The 15,978-nt window shown below is 38.7% G+C and overlaps 1 protein-coding gene across 20 annotated transcripts in view; it reads left to right on the forward strand.

Moving 5' to 3' along the window:
- Positions 1–15,978, forward strand: part of UNKL (unk like zinc finger) — a 60,849-nt gene that overhangs the window by 31,143 nt on the left and 13,728 nt on the right. For 14 of the 20 annotated variants that reach the window (XM_075165674.1, XM_075165664.1, XM_075165665.1 and 11 more), the window contains 3 exons: positions 3,009–3,197; positions 5,358–5,420; positions 10,198–10,363. In XM_075165674.1, the coding sequence (XP_075021775.1) occupies positions 3,009–3,197; positions 5,358–5,420; positions 10,198–10,363 (418 nt within the window). Of the gene's footprint in view, positions 1–3,008; positions 3,198–3,731; positions 3,774–4,341; positions 4,862–5,357; positions 5,449–9,821; positions 10,015–10,197; positions 10,364–11,792; positions 14,629–15,978 lie in introns of those variants that run through there. The other 6 variants (XM_075165681.1, XM_075165683.1, XM_075165682.1 and 3 more) reach the window with 6 other exon arrangements.

Raw genomic sequence — 15,978 nt, forward strand, 5'->3', positions numbered from 1 at the left:
ATTGAAAAAGTTGTTCTTTTGTAACCTCTGCAAAAGTGAGAGGACATTTCTTATGTCCTTAAATAAAGATAAGTGTACAGTATAGGGGCACACAGGAGATAGAGAAGAGTAAATTCTAAATAATAACTTCAGATAAAAAGAGTGATTTTTCTGTGTAGTTGCCTTTTTTTTTTCTTGCTTGTGTGTTTAACCTGCCGTGGATATTACATGACCCATTTTCTTTTCCTGCTTTATTTGCATGAGTTCTTTGTATTTTCTTTGCAAGTTGAGTCACATGAAATTTCTGGTACTGTGTAATCCAGTTATTAAAACTTAACTATTCTTTTCTGAAAAATATAAAACACAGAGTAGAGGCTATCTCTGTCTATTGTCATCCTGGTGGACTCTTCAGAGATTAAGACTAAAAGCCTAAACATGAATGTAATCAGATAATGCTGCCTGCATCTTAAGGGGTTGAGCGATTGTTTTAGTTTAGTTTAGTTTTTCAGAGCAAAACTACACAAAATTGTATTGCAAGCTCTTAATGCTTACAGCTATATATGTATGTTAATGCCACCGTTGATACCTATTGTAACCAGAAGGATCATGAGTGGCACCTTATGGTCTTATCTAATGGTCTACACACCTGATATCATCTGATCTTGACCAGTAGCTCTGTACCTCAAGCCCAGTACTTCTGGGTGAACAGAGGCATTGTTCCCCACTTATGACTCTGTTGTCTGCAGATAGCACTCCAGGACAAGTAATCCATAATGGCTATCTTCCTTCCTCCCTCTTCCTTAGGTCAAGCAGGTTGTAGGGAAGCAACCATGATGCACATCTTCCTGTGTCAGTAAAATAATCTATGTTGCCTGCCTAGCTGAAAGAGTGGACATGAAATATGCATCTGAGAAACACTCTGTGCAGATTAGGGAACTCATCCTTAAATTGAGTCAGTAGCTTATCTAAATTAGTATCTTACTTCAGGTGTTAGTCTGCCTTCGCTGTCTAGTCATTTTATCTTACGTATTTCTCTGCTGCATTAAGCAGCCTTGTGCTACCAGAAGTATGTTTTGAAGTGTACTTACAAACTATGTTATTCATAAAACGTTTTCAAAATCTTTTGATATGGAACTGAATACCTTAGCATATTTTTATTGACCAAAACCAAAAAAAAATTTAATTTCACTGAAGAGCAGTGTGTTTTTTTTCCTGGCAGTGTCCTTTTATTTTCTTTTTCTCTCTAGCATGAAGAAAGGATTTCAGTATTTTAGAGCTGAAAAAATGTGCAAACTTAGCATCGCCATGCACAGGGGCAATCCTCAGTTTTGGATTTAGAGTAAATGGTAACAGCAAAAAGAACCATTGTATGTTGTAACAAGCTTCTGGTCAAAACATGAATTCTTCAGCCTCTGACTTCAAAAGGAATTTTATCTGAGTAAACCCTATCAATTTAATTATTTTTGCTGTGGCGCGCACTCTTCTACTTGTGTCAGCTTTCAGGGTATATGTACATTTCAGACTGTTGTGTAGAGAAGCTGTCTTGGATTTCAGAAGCAATCTAATTACAGAACTCCACATAGATAAGGTTCGTGACAGGAGATTTTCTGTAGGGATAGGAGTGAGTGAATGCATAGGTAATAATCTTCAGTGAGTATAGGGCTTACAATTGTTGGAGATGTTTTTTTTCTGTCGAGGGTTAAGACCTCATCTAGGTTCATGTCTGTCCTTTACCTGATTTACAGGAATTTGAATCTGAGGTTCCTGCTGCTCAGGAGAGACATTTTGAGGTTATACTGTTCTGGGGAGAGAGGTGTCTCCCGTTAAAATTCTGATTTGCTTAAAATACTTTCACATTCTTTGGAGCATAGAGTAAAATTAAGGGTTAGAGTTAACCCTAAGTTGAGAGTTTAACAGTAAACCATATAGTTATTCTTGTTTAGTCTGTCTGATTCAATGTGTATTTTGTATTTAAACAAACCAGAACAACTTTGGCAGAATTTCACTCCATTATTGTGTTGACTAGTTCAGTTCCTTGAGAATCAGCAGATTCTGTTCCAAAAGAAGGACAGAAGGGATTGAAATGTGTATCATCAATCAGCGTTCTCACCACTGGGCTGTTAGGCATAAATGTAGGATGCAATTATTTCCGTACTGCCTTTGTGAGTCTAGTTATAAATCTAGTTTAAGAAAATTGAACAGTTTACTTAAAAAATGTAGAAACAAGCAATGCCCACAGTTCCACTCAGACATATTATTGTAGGATGCTGGCAGCTGAGTTCATAAATTTCAGATTGATGGGAATTGTACTTTTAGCCAAAAAAATTGTCCAGACCTACTTACAGATTGTACCTTCAGCTTAAGCCTTTTACTTCAGAAGTTTAAAACTCTCTGGAAAATGTACAGCAGAACTAAAAATAATAAATTCAGTAATGATTTTAAATATTAAAATGTTTATTTATTAATCAATAAACATTTTAATATTTAAGAGTCTCAGAAAACAGCCTTTTGAGATTTACAAACAAGCATTGAAATGCTTTTTGCCAAGATTCTACATGTCTTTTTCTTTTTGAACTGCTTGGCTTGATCTGGATGAGTTCTTTTAAAAGAGTGAAATGTTGTATAATGCTTGCATTAAACCGTAAATTAAGAAATATATGAATGAATGGAATTCAGGCTTGTCAGAAAGCAAGTATTCGTTTATTGTAAATTAATATCCATTAAGTAGAGTAATGTCCGCCTGTGATTCATTTTGTGCTTAGGGACCAAACAAGTCTATATTCTGGTGCGTACAAATGCATCTCCTTTTGAGGTCTGTATATTTACAATAGCTCCATGTTTTGTCATCTGCTGCTTTTTTAAGCTAATACCAAAAATATATTCAAATCAACCAAAGTTAGTGTTGTATTTACGTAAGACTGAAATTAATTTATAATTTCAACTGATTGTGTTACAGCGGGAGACTGTAGCTGTAAGCATTAAAAAAAAAATCATAGAGTGTATTAGACATTGTTTTCTGTCTTCTACAGATTTCCTGTTCTTCAAGTCCAACTGTAACATCAAGTTCTGGTAGCAGTAGTTCTTTATCACCCCTTGGACCTCTTTGTAGACAGAGATCATTAGCAAATGGCGTTTTGTGTTCTGAGTGTAGCACATCAGGTGTTTCTTCACCAACATCTAGCTATCCAAAAGCACCAGGCTTTGAACGAGAAGATCAGGTATGTGAATAATATGGATCTAGAAGTACAAATGCAATCTTAAGTTAAATTAGATTCAGCAGAAAATGTTGTCTGCCTCGTGTACCAGCACTGATTTTTGATAATTTAGAACACAGAGTTTGGAACCCTCTTCTTTGGGAAGCTAAACTGCATCAAGTTACTTTACAATTGTCACAGGCCAAGAACACTCATGCAAACAGTCACTGCAGCTCAGCTGACATGCAGTAAATTCTAACTTTGCAGAAATGTGGTGATTGTCATTTTGAGCCCATGTTGCCAAGAACAGAGCAAGATAACAGTGGAAAAAAAATCATAGCTAGACTTGGTAGGATTCAGTTTTAATTATTGTTGAGAACTGATGATGAAAAGATGCATTAATTTCTGGCTGTTGATACTATTTATGAGTTCCAGTCTTTGATTTGAGTCTGTTTCTTCTCCCACCTGCAGCTGCCTCTCTCCTTGGACAAGTTCATTGCTGAGACAGACATAGATGATAAAATATAACAAGCCTCTTGAAGAGAGAGAGAGAGATCTGTAGCGTTAGCATTGAGAGGAGAGTGGTTGAAATTGAAGTTGGTGAGGAGTTACAATCCTTTAGTCGGGGGTGGGGAGAAAACAGGCAATACTAGAGACAGTTGGAAGAAGGCAAGACTGACCATTTTCAGGGATATGAAACAGCTCCTGAGAGAAAAAAAGCTGAAAGCCCAGGATTTACCTGTTAAAGCTAAATTTTTCTCGCTCTGTTATAAAACTAGTTATACTTCTAAATTGTCATAAAGGAACTGTTTAAAAAAATGAGCTCCAATGGCACATTTGAAAAAGCTGCAGCCCAGCTGATCAGCCTTCTTGCAAACCTGTGACTTGTCAGATTGATTTCTATAACCTGAGATGCACAGAGAAGTGCAGAAGTAAAAGGTGGAAAAAGAGTGAAAGGAAGGAAAGTGGTTTTTGTAAATGGTAACTTGTAGGTGATGGCAAGATCATTACTCTAGAGTAAAGTTCTCCAGGCAGGATTGCTTTCTTACATGTAGATGTTCAGACAGACCATAGGTTAGCGAGCTGGTCATTGTGATAGGAAAGATTTCCATCTCCCAATATAAGGATTAAGTGATCATTGATCAAATGTCATGGAAGCAAGGCAGTTACAGTATCAAATAGCTGCTTTCTGGACATGAGGCAGCAGTAACTGAGAAATTATGTAACTATTCGTGAAGATCTATTTTGCTGTTTTGGTCACAATTAGTGAGTAATGTACTACTACAAAGAATGTGTCTGAGCAGCAAGAACGTCATGTGCTTGCCTTTTAGTGGCCACATTGAACCTGTCTAGAGAGAAAGCAGTGATGGACTTTGCAACTGATAAAAAAATATCTAGAGTGGTGGGAGGCATATAAAGAGGAGGAGAGTTGTTACTGCTAGGGAGCTTTCACTGCAAGACAGATTAGAAATCTCCCAAAGGAAACAAGGAACAGACACAACAAGACTGCTCAAAGGCAGCAGGAAGAACCATTTTTCCTAAGGAGACAGATCGCAAACTTGCAGAGTTTACTGCAGTTCAGGAAGTCACTGAAAATTACTGGCCTGAAAAGAACAGAGATCCTTTGATCCTGCTCTGCAAGAACACAGCGGGCAAAGAGAAATTGCTTAGAATTCCCTTTTATTTAAGTATGTCTGACTTGTTTCAAAAGTTACCTTATTACAAAATGGTGTTCAAAGAAAATCTGCCCTTATATTTGAATTTTTTTTTTCTTTTTTTATTTGTAGCATGATCACTTTTAGGGAAAATGTAGGCAGTTCCACTCAAATTTTTGGCTACCTCAGGCTTCTATCCCACCAGCCTCTCAGCTGGTGAGCGTTTGGGACATGTTATTTCTGTCACAGCATAATGCTAACATGGCTACTCAATTTTTGGACCAGAAATAACTTGCATGTGCTCAATTATACATATAAGTGGAACAATTGCAACTGCTGTTCCTTTTCCACGTAGATTTACTCTATGATCACTAAAATTCAATTCTCCGTATGCGCCTGCAGTGAGGGAAATGAAGTCTGCCTGAAAGATAGCATTACAGAGATGTCACTGACCCTTCATAAACTAATAATATATTTTACAGCAATGACTCAATAAGTTCATATATTACAGAGATTATTCTTCTTTTAGGCAAAGCATCGAAGCTTCCCAGATGAGAATCAGCAGAAAATAAATGAACAAGACAACAAGCAGGTATTTCCAAAAGCTAAGCGCTGAGCAGGTATTGCCAAAAGCTAAGCGCTGTAAATATTTTGCCCTTTTTGATAATTTATTAATACAAATCAAAGTTATGTGGCACTTCACAACATAGTCTAAGGAAAATTTGTGCTCAGAAACAGGACAAGAGGCAATGGGCACAAACTGAAACACAGGAGGTTCCGCCTAAACATATGGAAATACTTTTTTACTGTGCGTGTGAGACTGAGCATTGGAACAGGTTGCCCAGAGAGGTTGTGGAGTCTTCCTCCTGGGAATTATGCAAAAGCTGTCTGGACATGGTCCTGGATAGGCAGCTCTGGGTTCTGTGAAAATGTACAATAGATGTGTGCTGCAGGGAGTACCAAGGATGAGAAGAATATGAGGCAATTTGAGGATGATTTTGATTATAGCAAGTTCATTGCAGAGTTTTCAAGTTAATTTTGGATTAACTTGATTTGGGAATGGATTGATAAAATTTAAGGTAGACCAGACGGAAGATACAGTTGTTCAAGCATCAGATGCTCAAAACTAGAAAAATAGTTAGCGACAGGGAAGAGGGCATAGCTTTGGCCTGTCATGAAGCTAAATCCATCAGGTGTTAGAGGTCATTCTATATATGCAAATGAGCTTAAAACTCTGCCAGCTTTGCATTGCTAGAACAAGAACCCTGATGCTTTGTTAATGACAATGATCAAGATAAATGAGAACAGAAGTTTTACCATTTGCCATTCATGCAGCCACACAGGAGTGTATAATCTAAAGTGGAGGATTAAAATGTATCTTACACTTAAAAAGCAGGAGGAATGGTGCAGAATAAATAAGGAGAGAAAACACAAGATAGTTAGAGGTGAGTCCCATGAGTTCTGTATAGAAGAGTCATGGCATGTGAACCAGTTTAGAAGTATACATTGGGTTTTTTTCCCTACGCATCTATAAATTAGTGAGAGTGGGCGTCTTGGAAACTCTTTTGATTTTTTGTGATTTGCCCTAAAAAGTAGTTTTTACATGACTTTCTACTGCTATTAATGTTTGTAACAGAGTAAATAGGACATACTCAGTTTAACATCTTTATCAACAATCTGGTGGGGGAATCAATTTTGCAGATGACATGAAATTGGCGGGACCAGTCAATAGGGCTGGGCTGCCATTTAGAGAGATGTAGACAGACTAGAGGAATAGGCCAACAAGATCTTTATTAAATTCATTAAGGACAAGTGCAAAATCCTGAACTTGAGAAGCAAGAGCCTCTTGCAACAATAGAGGCTGAGAACAAGAACTAACTGGTAAGCAGCTCTGCAGAAAAGGACCTGAGGGTCTTTGTAGACAGCAAGCTGAATGTAAGCCAACAGTGTGGTCTGGCAGCAAAGAAGGCCCAACATTATCCCAGGTTGTATTAACAGGAGCGTGAAGTAGATCAACGGAAGGGGTTACTCTTCTGCTTAGCACTTGTTAGACCACACCTAGAATACTGCATCCAGTTTTGGGCTCACAGTACTGGGATTACATCAGTAAACTAGTACAAGCTTAGCACATGGCTGCCAAGATGGTCAGGGGACTGGAGCACTTGCCCTGCAAGGAGAGGCTGAGGAAGTAGGGCTTGTATAGCTTGGAGAAAAGAAGGCTTCAGAACGACCTAGTAGCAGCCTTCTAACACCTATGAGGAGGTCGTCAAGAAAATGGAGCCAGCCTGCTCACAGTGGTGCACAGTGGGTGGACAAAAGACAACAGGCATAAATTGAAACAAGAAGCTAAGACTGGGTATAAGGAAAATTTTTTTCACCATGGGGAGAGACAAGCAGTGGTTGCTGAGTGTGGTTGTGCACTCTCCATCCTTGGAGGTTTTCAAGACTAGACTGGCTGAAACACTGAGTAACCTGATCTGACTTCATAGCTGACCTAGCCCTAATCAGGAGGTTGGACTAGATGATCTCCTGAAGTTCCTTCCAGCCTGAATTTTCCTATTATCCCGTGATCCTAAGAATACTTAGCAAGTTGTTTTAATTTTCTTCTTTTTTAAAAAAAGTGTTATTTAATCTCCATTTAAATAGTGCAGAATGTATGAAATTCTGCTATGTAGTTATAAAGCTGTAGACATCTTTTTTTAATAACCTTTTAATCCTGTCTCATTTCTGTTTATTTTGTCTCTCCGTTCTGTTTAGACATCACCCAGAATGGAGTTTTGAAGTCACAGATAGGGTCAGTCTTGGTCTGTCAAAACAGAAGAAGGAATCTTTGAGCTGCAGGAGTGCATCTGTCTGTAGGTATAGGGTGGGACAAGAAACTTGCTGTTTGTAAATATGTTAGGGAGGAAAAAGAGACTAAATAGTCGAGTAGATGTAGGTGTTTATGCCGGGGAGAAAGAGAACTAACTGAAGAAATCCATGAGCTTTGTGTGGGTGTGTGAAATTTCTTCACTTCCCTCTCACCAAGAGGCCTCAGCTTAAGATGGGGCAGGACAAAAGGGGATATATTTTGAGTCTGATAATTTTTCGGTAATACGAAAAGCCTGTATTGCCTCTCCTACTTGTGTTGACTTTGATATCATGTTTCTCCAATGACGGGGATCATGATCAGGCTTATAACCTAAGAATCCTATGCCTTGTCATTTCTTCATTTTACTTTTTTAATTATACAGCTGTTCTTTATGGTTTAATATATATTGCTGGTTCAGAGATTACTTTTTTTTTCGGCTCAAACATTTATCAAAACAGAAAGCAGCAAAGAAATATTCCATTTAACATGTTGCATTGAGATATTGGCGAATGTGTTGTGAATTCAGTGTAAATTACAATATTGGAATAAAGTTTGGAAAAGCGTATCATAGAATCATAGAATAGTTGAGCTTGGAAGGGACCTCTGTTGAAGTTCAACAAGTCTGAGCACAAGGTCCTGCACCAGGGTCGGGCCAGTCCCCAGTATCAGTACAGACTGGGTGATGAATGGATTGAGAGCAGCGCTGCAGAGGAGGACTTAGGGATACTGGTGCGTGAAAAATTGGATATGAGCCAGCAACTTACACTTGCAGCCCAGAAAGCCAATTATCTGGGGCTGCATCAAAAGAAGCATGGCCAGCAGGTCGAGGGAAATGATTCTTCCCCTCTACTCCACTCTGGTGAGACCCCACTTGGATCTCTGGGGTTCCCAGTACAAGAAAGACATGGACCTGTTGGAGTGGGTCCAGAGGAGAGAGACAAAAATGACCAGAGAGAGTGAGGGCTGGAACACCTCGCTGTGAAGAAAGGCTGAGAGAATTGGGGTTGTTCAGCCTGGAGAAGAGAAGACTCCGGGAAGGTGTTGTTGCGGCCTTGCAATACTTAAAAGGGCTTATAGGAAAGACGGAGAAAGACTTTTTACCAGAGCCCGTAGTGACAGGAGAAGGGGCGATGTTTTTAAACTGAAAGGGGGTAGTTTTAGATTGGATATAATGATGAAATTCTTTACTATGAGAGTGGTGAGCTGTTGGAACAGGTTGCCCAGAGATGCCCCATCCCTGGAAGTGTTCATGGTTGGGTTGGGTGGGCCCTTGAGCATCATTTCAAGCATTTCATCTAGTGAAAGATGCCCCTGCCCATGGCAGGGGGGTTGGATGAGATGATCTTTAAAGGTCCCTTCCAACCCAAACGATTCTATGATTCTCTGGAGGTCTGTAGTCCATCTGTTCCCTTGTCAAAGTGGGGTCAGCTAGAGCAGATTGCTCAGTGCTTTGTCTAGTAGTGTTTTGAATATCTCCAAAATTGAAGACTCCACAGCCTCTTTGGGCAACATGTTCCAGTGTTTGGCCACCATCGCAGCAAAAATTTTTTTGTGTCTAAGTGGAACTTTCTGTATTTCAGTTTGTGCCCATTTTTAAAGAAACAATTACTCATTCTCATGGTCATTATTGGCCTCAATTTTGCACTATAGCTTTGAAATAGAAGTTTTCTGTGTTATTGGCAGAAATCAGAAGAGTAGATACTGCACAATCACTGCTTATCACACAAAAGGCAACGAGAGGATGCATGGATTGATTCAGTCACAGTTAAATGTTGTTTTTATTAACTAAAAAATTGGAGGGAATAAATAAACAATAAACAATATAATGAATTAATATATTGGAAACTTTGCACCAAGTCCCTGTAGACTTTGTGAAGTTATTTTCCTGTTTAGAATGTCACATGGTTACATTTTGTTTGCATTTTTTACATTTTATAATTTAAAGGTGTGATTTGCATGAAAAAAATGTTCAGCTAGAAAGAAGTAGCACAGGTAGAAGTAGTACAGGTCATTATATAACATTATACATGTGTGCAGTGCCGTCATGTTTCTCAACTATCTAAACCGAAGATCAGTTTATGCACCAATTGCATTTCGCTTAAATGAGAAAATTTGCAGATCGAAAAAAAAAAAAGAATATAATTTGCCTATGAATGCATAATGAAATGGTACAATTCCTCAATAGATATTTTCCTTTTGAAAAGGAGCATCAGACTTCAGCTAACTAATTATGTTTGTAGAGCTTGTTTGCAAGTATTTAAATACCTTTTTTCTGAAAGCAGATTTCCTTCGTATGGTAGTGATGTCCAACCACATTGGAGAAATGCACTTGCTGGTAAATGATAAGGAAAATTATCCTAATGTATTCATTCAGAGGGTTCTTCTGGATTTCTTTCTGTTTGAATTAAAGTAACTACTTTTAAAAATACATTCTGTCTATTTTATATGTTTGTACATACATCTGTGTAAGTGTGTTTGTGTGTGTATACCTATGTTGTTTGGTTTTTTTTTTTAACAGAATCATCTCAGTGTTTTTTCAGCTGTTAACCCGCTTGCTTCAAGTATAACTTCGAGTCTGGCCTCCAGCGTTGGATCAGATAGTTCATCTCCTACAACTGTTTCTGCTATCAGTGCCAAAGCTCTCCCATTCTATTCTGGCAGTAACACAGTTGAATCGGTAATAGGTAAGCCTTAACATGTAATCTCCGATTGTACATGTTTTGTTGCATTATTCAAGTTCTTGTTTCAGCATAGGTTCAAAGAGCTTATTGGTAAAGACAGTAATGTTGTACACACCTGCTTTATTATATATAATTAAAAGCAATATCTGAAATTTAATTTAAATGTTTTCACCCAAAATCATTATTTTTCACAAAGTCTCCAGTGTGAGCGTAGAAATGAGTGGATGGGACATTTAAACTGGAATTTTGGCATTGGTATTGGCCAGTGATTTAAAAAAATGTGTAAAACCTTCATAATGCAACTCGCTGTGTTGCTAGAAGTACTATCTCCTCAACTTCTGTTGGTGGGCTGATGAGAATTGACTTTTTTTTTTTAATGTTACTATAGCAGGTACAATTACAGATCTTACCATGTTCACATGAAAATGTGAGATTTTTTCTTTGGCTGACTGCATATTCTCCAGTCTGGTTAATTGTACGTTCAAGGACAAAATCTTTTGTTCACACTATGTGGACCAGATCTGAAAGGACACAAAGAGGAGGAGCCCTTGCTTTCTGGGTGCACAGGACAGATTCTGGGAAATACTCACTTCCAAAATTTCTGTCATTAGCCCAGAGCCTTTCCCATGCTTCCAACCAGCTAGGCTGTTGATGTGGAAAATGGTAAAAGGAGATAAATATTTCAATAATAATTAGACACTGGGAACTTCAAAACTGGTCATGGTACTCCTGCTACAGTCTCACAGGTGCTGGATAGAGAGGAATAATTGTTTATCCCAACCTGCTGGCTACACTTTTACTAATGCAGGCCAATATGCTGTTAGCTTTTATTGCCACAGAACATGCTGAACATGTCATTCATCAGAATTCCTGGATGTTTTTCTGCAATGCTGCTTTCTGATCATTTGGCCCTCAGCCTGTACTGTTGCAAGGGATTATTCTGTCCCACATGAAGCATTATTGTATTCGCCTTTGTTGAACTTCATGAGGTTTCTGTCAGTCCTGTTCTCCAGCCTTTTGAGATCCCTCTAAATAGCAGTCCTGCCATCGAGTGTATCAGCTGCTCCCCTTAATTTAGTGTTATCCACAAACTAGTTGAAATTTGTGGCACTTTTACACTAAATGTGGTTTATTCAGGAGGCTGTGGCAGGGAATGCTGTGATTTGAAAGATGCTGTATTCCACGTTCTGTGGTGTAAGTCACATGATCAGGGAGTTGCTGTGATTAGCTGGTGTACTTGAAGCTTTCTGTGTTTAAATCGATGTGTAGCAGCGACCAGGAGACTGCAGACAGTGAGTCAGCACTTCGGCATGGTAAGTTAGGCATTCTCTCTTTTAATTTTTTTAGGAAAGACACCTATGCAGAATATTAAATGTTGGATCTTTTTCTGCAGTCTCACAAGTGTATAGCTTGCTTTCCTTAAAGGTTTGTTTGATGATCTGTGTGTTAGAACAGAAAATAAATTTTAAATTATTTTTAAATTTCAGAATTAGAATGAGCAGGATTTTAGTTTTTATTCTATGCAAGTAATATAATTTCATCGGCTTATGGTTAATATTTTAAGATATACTATGGAACGAAATCACTTTTTTGTCAAGATAAACATTGCTTCTGGAATAAGTGGAGGCTAGTTGGCTGTAACAAGTTACTCATATAACTATAAAAACTATGGTCTAATTTCTGTATACTAGATGTGGTGCTAATTCGTTATAATTTTTAAATCATGATATACTGAACAAGTGTTGCAAAGTCGTTTAAACAGTGATGTGCTATGTTTCCCATGTCCCAATGTGGTTATATTATTGAGCATAAGAGACTCTTGATTCCTCTGAGTTAGAGTATGCCTCTGGTGTCTACGGATGTTTTTCTAAAACAGTTTTCAGTATGCTATGTTTGTTAATAGAATATGAATCATAAAATACATGTCTCATGTATGTGTAAGTTAGTGTACTTTATGGTAACTGCGTAGATTTTGGATTTTTTCCTTAAAATAATTTCATATATATATAAAAATTCTTTTCCAGAGTTCTGCTTTGTGGATATACAAGATGGAATTGAAAATAAAGTGCTGCACGTAATCTGAATAGAGCAGAAAATTAAGACGTTATTGTAGAACGGAAAATAAATACATAGTGTTCTTGTAGGAAGTGGTGGATTGAAGAATCATAAAAAAAAGGGGTAGAAAAAGAGCTGCAGCAAGGGAAGGGGCTAGGTGATTATGGGAAAAGGGGATGAATGAGTTTGGATAAAGGATTACGGGAAATGCAGGAGAGTTACATTAGCAAGGATTGAGTAAGCTTTGTCAGACAGTGGGGTCTGTAGCCCTTTCTGTGGCCTTTTATCTTGATCTTACGGGGAGCTCTGTCTGCTCCGTGAGTAATAGTCCCCAAGAGCTGGGGAAGACAAGGGTGCAGGGCAGCATACCAATCAGATGGATCTAGTATTTAGCATTGAGGCTTGGACAATATGTTGAAAACTGAGGAATGATGGAGTGGAACATGGTATATTGTTGCAGTCTACTCCTGTCAGAGTCAAGGGAGATTGGTTGAGTTGTCTGGTTTTGTTCTGGTAAAAAAAAGAAAGAAGCATAATCTGAGAACATAAAAGCTGCAGGGTGTTTGAAGTCCTCCTGAAAATAAAAAAAAAAAAAAGAAAAGAAAAAAGAATAAATGAAAACATTTTTTAAGAGAATGGAGAAATTAGATAAGCAAAGTGTCAAAGGAGACAGATTTGCAGAGGAATAAATTGGGAATGGGCAGCAGTGAGGGGAAACGACTCATGTGGTAGTAGGGAGAAGGTGGGACCTTAACTTTAGGGGACTTCTGCCAGCCTGATACTCCACCCTGTGGTCTGTGTAGGGTCTGGGTGGACCTCCTCCTGGGAATGTTTTGGTTGCTTCTGTTGCTTTCTGTTGGATACTCTAGCATGGGGATTTTGCCTGTCTGGGAGACTTGCCAATCAAGGAAAATTGGTGTCTGTCCATCTGCTTCCCATATATGTTGTGATCTTATGATGCTGTCTGTGTGCTCTCCCTGCACTCCACTGACTTTCCACCATCTGAGGTGGAATCTGAGAGAGCCGGAAGGTATCAGAAATTAAGCTTTGAAAATCTAGATAATAAACAGTAAGGACACGTGGCAGTCCTTTTTGTGGTAGGGGAGGATGAGTGTGGCAGAATGAGTTAAGGCCTCACATGAGGAAAACATGACAGGTTAGTGATTTAGTAAGGGTACAGGCTTAGATTTGATCTACTATTTGAGCAGTATGATTTATGTCAGCCTCATTGTGTTTTGTTCCTGCTTGTCATATTTGTGTAGCAACATACTGAGCCAGACACTACAAATAACTTAAAATATTAATAACATCTGGGTGATGTGGGAAATTGCAAAAGCTAGAAAAAAACAGTTTGTTTTCCTGTTTAAAGATAATGACGATGCTGATGATGGGATTTTAAAGCCTCTCTTTTCATGACTGAGAGAATTTTGAATTTTTGGAAAGAAAGTGGAACAGCTTCACTTGGTGAAAGTGAGAGGGATCTCTCCCAGAATATCCTGGAGTGTAGTGATGAGAGGTTTGCTCTCGCAGGTCTATGGCATTTTTGCACAAAGGATGTTGAGACAAGTTCACATGTGAGAAGATTTGTTAGTGAGAAGATTTATTAGTGGGTTGCATAGCTGATGGCACATAATGGTGAAAATTATTTCCAGACAAATATAGAAACATAAGAAAAGAGAGAGAGAAGAAAGGGAAATAGAAAACTGTCCCAGCGGCCAGGTGGGAAAAGAAGTGACAGGCAGGGCGGACGAGCATCCTCTCTTGGGCATCCTCTCCAGTGCAGTGGCTGGTTCTCTCCCACATAATACTTTTCCCATATTAACTGTATTAACTGTATTTTTTCATCAAGACCATCCCAAACTCCTTATGGGCTCTTCCTGATTATGATGTTATTAGTGTTAATAGGAGCACACTTTGGTCAGTGCATGGTGCTGCATGCTAATTGTTTTTTGAGCTGTGTCCAAAGATATTATTGGGTCCCTCTAATGTAAATCAAAAGCTACAATCAGGAGTAGGAGAAGAGGAGAAAGGAAGCGTGATTCTCACACCGGTGGCAGTCACTTCCCCTGAGAACCCACCATAACAATGCTCTGAGGGTTGGCAGGTGCCAGACGGTGAGCGTAACAAGATGGTGAGCTTGAGAACAAGAAAGGAAACATACTGCCCCAGAGCCTCTGGAAGACACTACCAGAGCAGTTGGCTGAAAGGGCAAGGTAGGCAGGCTACAGTGTTGCAGATGAAAGGCCCTTACCTACAGAAAAGGCCAAGGTAGGGAAGGCACAGTGCAGCAATGGGGATCCAAAACCCAGTATGAAAGAGGGACTTTTAATCTGGGTTTCACACAGCACTTGTGGCCACTCTAAACGTTGAGTCATCAAATAAAAGGAGGCCATCTCTCCCCTCTTTACTCTATTGTATAGAAGGACTGGCTTAGGCACCTGTCTCCAAGAGAAAGTTATTGCTGGAAAACTTTGAAAAGCTAAGGCATATCCCTTCAGGCCAAAATGATGATGCAGAGAGAACTTCTTCCCTCTGACTGTTGGACATCAAGCTGCTTTGTCAGTACTGCTGAAAGATAAGGATTATTGTTTGAGCACAACTCCATACTAATAAAGTTGTGTTGCTTTTGAGACCCAGACTAGTAACTCTTCACAGAGAGCTATGTTAACTCTTAGGTATCTTTGTCCTCAGCATCATTGTGTAGTATGTGAATTTTATCTCTTGGCTGGTATTTTGTTCTGGACAGCTTATGCAGCTTCCTGCTGAGCACTGTTCTACGGATCCTGCTTCTAGGTCAGTAACTCCCTTTATGTATTATCTGGAGCTCCGAGACTGTGGAGTCTGTTAGATAGCCTAGTCAACATTAGAAAATGCCGATACATAATAACACTGCACTGGTCTTGTATTAATGATCCAAATGGTCCTTTCAATTTCTGACTTGCAGCACTTTCACAGCTGTCTAGTACTTCTGCCCAAGATTTTCTGCAGTTTACAGTGCCTAATGTTTAGGACTGGGCTATGAGAGAGAAATCAGTATAATTCCAAAAAGATTAAGAGATCCCTTTTGGATCTTCTGGAAACTTTTGCACAAGCCAGTGTGTCTTTTACTTCTGTTTGTTCCTTTTCAACTCATTTAGACTTTGTGTCAGTTTTTAATAATGATTTTCAACATAAAATCTAAAAATTCTTGACAAAGGTGATCACTATCACTGACCACAGTGACTGGGATAGTCACTTTCCTATCTGTAAAATCCGTATTTATGCAGACTTCTCTCCTGTCTTCCTGACTGTGCAGTTGTTCAACATTAGTTAAAATATAGGTACGGAAGGATAAATTCCTTAATTACACCCCTTTCTGTGCAGAAAAGAAGTTAAGAGGAAAAAGGGAAAAAATATCCAACTTCTAACACTTTATAAGCAGTGGACCTAATAAGAAGTATACTGATAAGAACTTTTTCATGACATTGCCCTGAGAAGTTTTAGACCGACCTAAGCCTTAAAATGAAAGGCAGTCTAACGGTTCAGTCTAAATGAAATATTGATTTTTATTTTTACTTTATTTA

The sequence above is a fragment of the Calonectris borealis genome, chromosome 16 (assembly GCF_964195595.1).
Source record: "Calonectris borealis chromosome 16, bCalBor7.hap1.2, whole genome shotgun sequence".
Classification (NCBI taxonomy): Eukaryota; Metazoa; Chordata; class Aves; order Procellariiformes; family Procellariidae; genus Calonectris; species Calonectris borealis.